Source organism: Salvelinus alpinus, chromosome 2 (assembly GCF_045679555.1).
Source record: "Salvelinus alpinus chromosome 2, SLU_Salpinus.1, whole genome shotgun sequence".
Classification (NCBI taxonomy): Eukaryota; Metazoa; Chordata; class Actinopteri; order Salmoniformes; family Salmonidae; genus Salvelinus; species Salvelinus alpinus.
Genome location: NC_092087.1, coordinates 106,840,798 through 106,846,797, shown reverse-complemented (window position 1 = coordinate 106,846,797; position 6,000 = coordinate 106,840,798). Strand labels below are relative to the sequence as shown.

At 38.8% G+C, this 6,000-nt stretch overlaps 1 protein-coding gene across 1 annotated transcript; it reads left to right on the top strand.

Moving 5' to 3' along the window:
* Positions 1 to 679: 679 nt before the first annotated feature.
* On the top strand, positions 680 to 2,024 carry LOC139542126 (zinc finger protein 180-like). Its single transcript, XM_071347195.1, has 2 exons — positions 680 to 697; positions 918 to 2,024. Exons 1-2 carry the CDS (start codon positions 680 to 682, stop codon positions 1,959 to 1,961), a joined length of 1,062 nt encoding a protein of 353 aa, XP_071203296.1. The 3' UTR covers positions 1,962 to 2,024.
* The last annotated feature ends 3,976 nt before the right edge of the window (positions 2,025 to 6,000 follow it).

Here is a 6,000-nt window from a genome sequence, read left to right as displayed (position 1 = left end):
TTTGGTTTTCCTAGATATGGCTACTATATTGTGATCACTACATACAATGGATCTGGATACTGCTTTAAAACAAATATCTGCAGCGTTAGTAAAGAAGTGATCAATATATGTTGATGATTTAGTTATTGTGCTGTTTGTAACTACCCTGGTAGGTTGTCTGATAACCTGAACCAGGATGCAGTTAATAGTTACAGTTTGAAGCTTTTTCTTGAGTGGGCAGCTTGATGAAAGACAGTCAATATTTAAATCACACAGAAAATATACCTCTCTGTTGATATCACATACATTATCAAGCATTTCAAAAATGTTATCCAGATACTGACTGTTAGCACTTGGTGGTCTATAGCAGCTTCCCATCAGAATGGGCTTTAGGTGAGGCAGGTGAACCTGTTACTTCAACAGTATTTAACATGAATATAAAACAGCAGCCTATGAGCTGTCAGCCTATGAGAACTCCCCTGAGTTTTCCCCCACGAGGGTGAATTAGTGAATAGACACAGAGCTTAATGTGAGTTTCCTTGAGTAGCATCCTGATCTTGCTCTGATTATGCGCTGTAATATTCAGAATACATTGTGGAAAACTACAATCGTCACCATTTTTGCTCAATGTAGATATACATATATATATCCATGACTAGTGGTTTCTTCTTCAGCGGAGAAGTTTCTGCAACCAAATTGCATGCGCATCATCCTCGTGGCAAATTTGAGCAAATACAGAAAGGGGCCTATATATTGGAGACCATATACGTATATGCATATAGATATTCTAGAATCATCAACTTTACAACTAAAGTGGAAAAACAAATAAGACAAAATATGACTGTTGTTCACTGATTGTCAAATAAGTTTGTAAAAGCATTTAAACATTCATTAAGAACGGAAATTGTTGTACAACGTCATCGGAATCACCGTTTTAGCTAAAAATAAACAGTGGATTTCTGCTGTTGTGGACCTTTAACCATCTGTCTGACATTGTTGTTCACACAGGAGAGAGCGGTGACTACCGTGGATCCTCTGGGGAGCCTCAACAACATCATGAAGCTGACGAGGCTGACAAGAGTCTCTCCAGATCAGAACATCTCAAGGAACACCAACGGAAACCCACACGAAAGAAATCTCACTGCTGCTCTGACTGTGGGAAGAGTTACTCAAGATCATATTCACTAAAAGCACACCAGAGAATTCACACAGGAGAGACATCTCACTGCTGCTCAGACTGTGGGAAGAGATTTACCTCATCAGCAGACCTCAAAAGACATCAGAGAATCCATACAGGAGAGAAAGCTTATAGCTGCTCTGACTGTGGGAAGACCTTTTCAAAATTATACACATTACAATCACACCAGAGAATTCACACTGGAGAGAAACCCCATAGCTGTGATCAATGTGGGAAGAGTTTTACTACATCTAGCCATCTGACTATTCACCAGAGAACACACACAGGAGAGAAACCTTATAGCTGCACTGACTGTGGGAAGACATTTTCAAAATTATATACATTACAATCACACCAGAGAATTCACACTGGAGAGAAACCTCATAGCTGTGATCAATGTGGGAAGAGTTTTACTACATCTAGCAATCTGACTATTCACCAGAGAACACACACAGGAGAGAAACCTCATAGCTGTGCTCAATGTGGGAAGAGTTTTACTACATCTAGCATTCTGACTATTCACCAGAGAACACACACAGGAGAGAAACCTTATAGCTGTAATCAATGTGGGAAGAGTTTTGTTACATCCAGCAATCTGACTATTCACCAGAGAACACACACAGGAGAGAAACCATATAGCTGTAATCAATGTGGAAAGTGTTTTGCTCATGCAGGCAACCTGGTAGCACACCTGAGAATACACACTGGAGAGAAACCTTATAGCTGTGATCAATGTGGGAAGAATTTTGTTTCATCTAGCCATCTGACTACACACCTGAGAACACACAGGAGAGAAACCTCATAGCTGTCATCAATGTGGTAAGAGATACTCTGATAAAAGATCTCTGATTAAACATCAGAAAATACATGGAGTTGTTTCATGATATCAATTAAATAATGTCACAATGTAGAATGTTTTAACATCACAGAAGGAGTATTTTAATTATTATCACAATGTACAATGTTTTTAACATTGTAGTAATGTAACCTTTATTTAACTAGGCAAGTCAGTTAAGAACAAAGTCTTATTTACAATAGCAAAATGTCATTAAAAAGACGTTGAAAAGAAGACCATACCCGACATCCAATATGGTCGGTTTTGGTTGAAAGTGAAAGTTGAAAAGACATCTTCTCCGGTCATTGTGCTCAGCGATTTTAAAACAACTTAATTTCGACGTACTTGCAGCCTATACACTATCAGCCTATACACTATCAGCCTATACACTATCAGCCTATACACTATCAGCCTATACACTATCAGCCTATACACTATCAGCCTATACACTATCAGCCTATACACTATCAGCCTATACACTATCAGCCTATACACTATCAGCCTATACACTATCAGCCTATACACTATCAGCCTATACACTTGCAGCCTATACACTTGCAGCCTATACACTTGCAGCCTATACACTATCAGCCTATACACTATCAGCCTATACACTATCAGCCTATACACTATCAGCCTATACACTATCAGCCTATACACTTGCAGCCTATACACTTGCAGCCTATACACTATCAGCCTATACACTATCAGCCTATACACTATCAGCCTATACACTATCAGCCTATACACTATCAGCCTATACACTATCAGCCTATACACTATCAGCCTATACACTATCAGCCTATACACTATCAGCCTATACACTTGCAGCCTATACACTTGCAGCCTATACACTATCAGCCTATACACTATCAGCCTATACACTATCAGCCTATACACTATCAGCCTATACACTATCAGCCTATACACTATCAGCCTATACACTATCAGCCTATACACTATCAGAAATTGGTCTATAATCAATCTTATTGACAGTCACATCACTCCAGTATTTCTTTACAACATTCAAATGCTAATTGTCTTTATTCCACTACTGAAGAAGCATGACTCAAATCACCTCATATTTCAAACATTCAGCCTGACAAAAGATACATTTTAAATTATTCCATGCCTCACCATTATGTTAATTATTGCTAATACATATTAACAAAGGGGTGTACATTTGGTTTTGATATTTCATATTTTACATTTCATGTAACATTTTCAACCAACTGAAAAAAAATTGGTACAATTATATTGTTTACTAATAAACTTATATTTCTGGTTGGATATTACATTCTATTCTTACTATTTTAATCAATGTCATTTCCTTAGAATGCTCATTAGTCTTTCAGTTTATTATTCTATAGTTTTAATCCTCTTGTGTTTGTTGTATAGTAAATATTAAAGTTTTTATTTTCAAAGTGATTATGACTTTTTTTCCCCTGAAAAGCGCATTGCATGGATTCATGTCTGAAATGTGCTACATTTGAGTTGCAAAGAAAAAGCCATATCTCAGACTGGCCAATAAAAATAAAATATTAAGATGGGCAAAAGAACACAGACACTGGAAAGAGGAACTCTGCCTAGAAGGCCAGCATCCCGGAGTTGCCTCTTCACTGTTGACGTTGAGACTGGTGTTTTGCGGGTACTATTTAATGAAGCTGCCAGTTGAGGACTTGTGAGGCGTCTGTTTCTCAAACTAGACATTAATGTACTTGTCCTCTTGCTCAGTTGTGCACCGGGGCCTCCCACTCCTCTTTCTATTTTGGTTAGGGCCAGTTTGCGCTGTTCTGTGAAGGGAGTAGTACACAGCGTTGTACGAGATCTTCAGTTTCTTGGCAATTTCTCACATGGAATAGCTTTCATTTCTCAGAACAAGAATAGACTGACGAGTTTCAGAAGAAAGGTCTTTGTTTCAGGCCATTTTGAGCCTGTTATCGAACCCACAAATGCTGATGCTCCAGATACTCAACTAGTCTAAAGAAGGCCAGTTTTATTGCTTCTTTAATCAAAACAATAGTTTTCCGCTGTTGTAACATAATTGCAAAAGGGTTTTCTAGTTACCAATTAGCCTTTTAAAATGATAAACTTGGATTAGCTAACACAATGTGCCATTGGAACACAGGAGTGATGGTTGCTGATAATGGGCCTCTGTATGCCTATGTAGATATTCCATAAAAAATCTGCCGTTTCCAGCTACAATAGTCATTTACAACATTAACAATGTCTACACTGTATTTCTGATCAATTTGATGTTATTTTAATGGACCAAAAAATGTGCTTTTCTTTCAAAAACAAGGACATTTCTAAGTGACCCCAAACTTTTGAACGGTAGTGTACATCTACATGATGTATTGTTACACCACGTAGGAGCAATATAGACCTAGTCTGTTCATTATATACATCTACATGATGTATTGTTACACCATGTAGGAGCAGTATAGACCTAGTCTGTTCATTATATACATCTACATGATGTATTGTTACACCGTGTAGGAGCAGTATAGACCTAGTCTGTTCATTATATACATCTACATGATGTATTGTTACACCGTGTAGGAGCAGTATAGACCTAGTCTGTTCATTATATACATCTACATCATGTATTGTTACACCATGTAGGAGCAGTATAGACCTAGTCTGTTCATTATATACATCTACATGATGTATTGTTACACCATGTAGGAGCAGTATAGACCTAGTCTGTTCATTATATACATCTACATGATGTATTGTTACACCACGTAGGAGCAGTATAGACCTAGTCTGTTCATTATATACATCTACATGATGTATTGTTACACCACGTTGGAGCAGTATAGACCTAGTCTGTTCATTATATACATCTACATGATGTATTGTTACACCATGTAGGAGCAGTATAGACCTAGTCTGTTCATTATATACATCTACATGATGTATTGTTACACCACGTAGGAGCAGTATAGAGCTAAATAGTTATTTTAAAGTTATCTGTCTATTTGACTGAATAACTCAGAAAATGCTTAAATACAAATCAAATTGTATTGGTCACATACACATATTTAGCAGCTGTTATTGCGGGTGTGGAGAAATGCTTGTGTTCCTAGCTCCAAACAGTGCAGTAGTATTTAACAATTCACAACGATACACACAAATCTAAAAGTAAAAGAATGGAATGAAGAAATATATAAATGTTGGAGTGGCATTGACTAAAATACAGTAGAATAGAATACAACACTGAGACACATGAGAGCACCAGCTGTTCTGGATGACTGTGATAACGCTCTCGGTAGCCAATGTGAACAAAACCTTTAAACCTTTAAACAGGTCAACATTCACAAGGCCGTTGGGCCAGTCAGATTGCCAGGACGTTATCTCCGAGCATCCACTGACCGACTGGCAAGTGTCATCACTGACATTTTAAACCTGTCCCTGTATGAGTCTGTAATACCAACATGTTTCAAGCAGACCACCATAATCCCTGTGCCCAAGAACACTAAGGTAACCTGCATAAAGGACTACTGACCCGTAGCATTCACGGTCTGTAGCCATGACATGTTTTGAAAGGCTGGTCATGGCTCACATCAACACCATTATCCCAGAAACCCTAGACCTACTTCAATTTGCATACAGCCCCAACAGATCCACAGATGATGCGATCTCCATTGCACTCCACACTGCCCTTTCCCACCTGGACAAAAGGAACAACTATGTGAGAATGCTATTCATTGACTACAGCTCAACGTTCAACACCATATTGCCGTCAAAGCTCATCACTATGCTAATGACCTTGGGACTAAACACCTCCCTCTGCAACTCGATCCTGGACTTCCTGACGGGCCGCCCCCATGTGGTAAGGGTAGGTAACAACACAAATCCACCACAACACGGGGCCCATCAGGGGTGCGTGCTCAGTCCCCTCCTGTACTACCTGTTCACTCATGACTGCACGGCCAGACACAACTTCAACACCATCATTACGTTTGCTGATGACACAACAGTGGTAGGCCTGATCACTGACAAT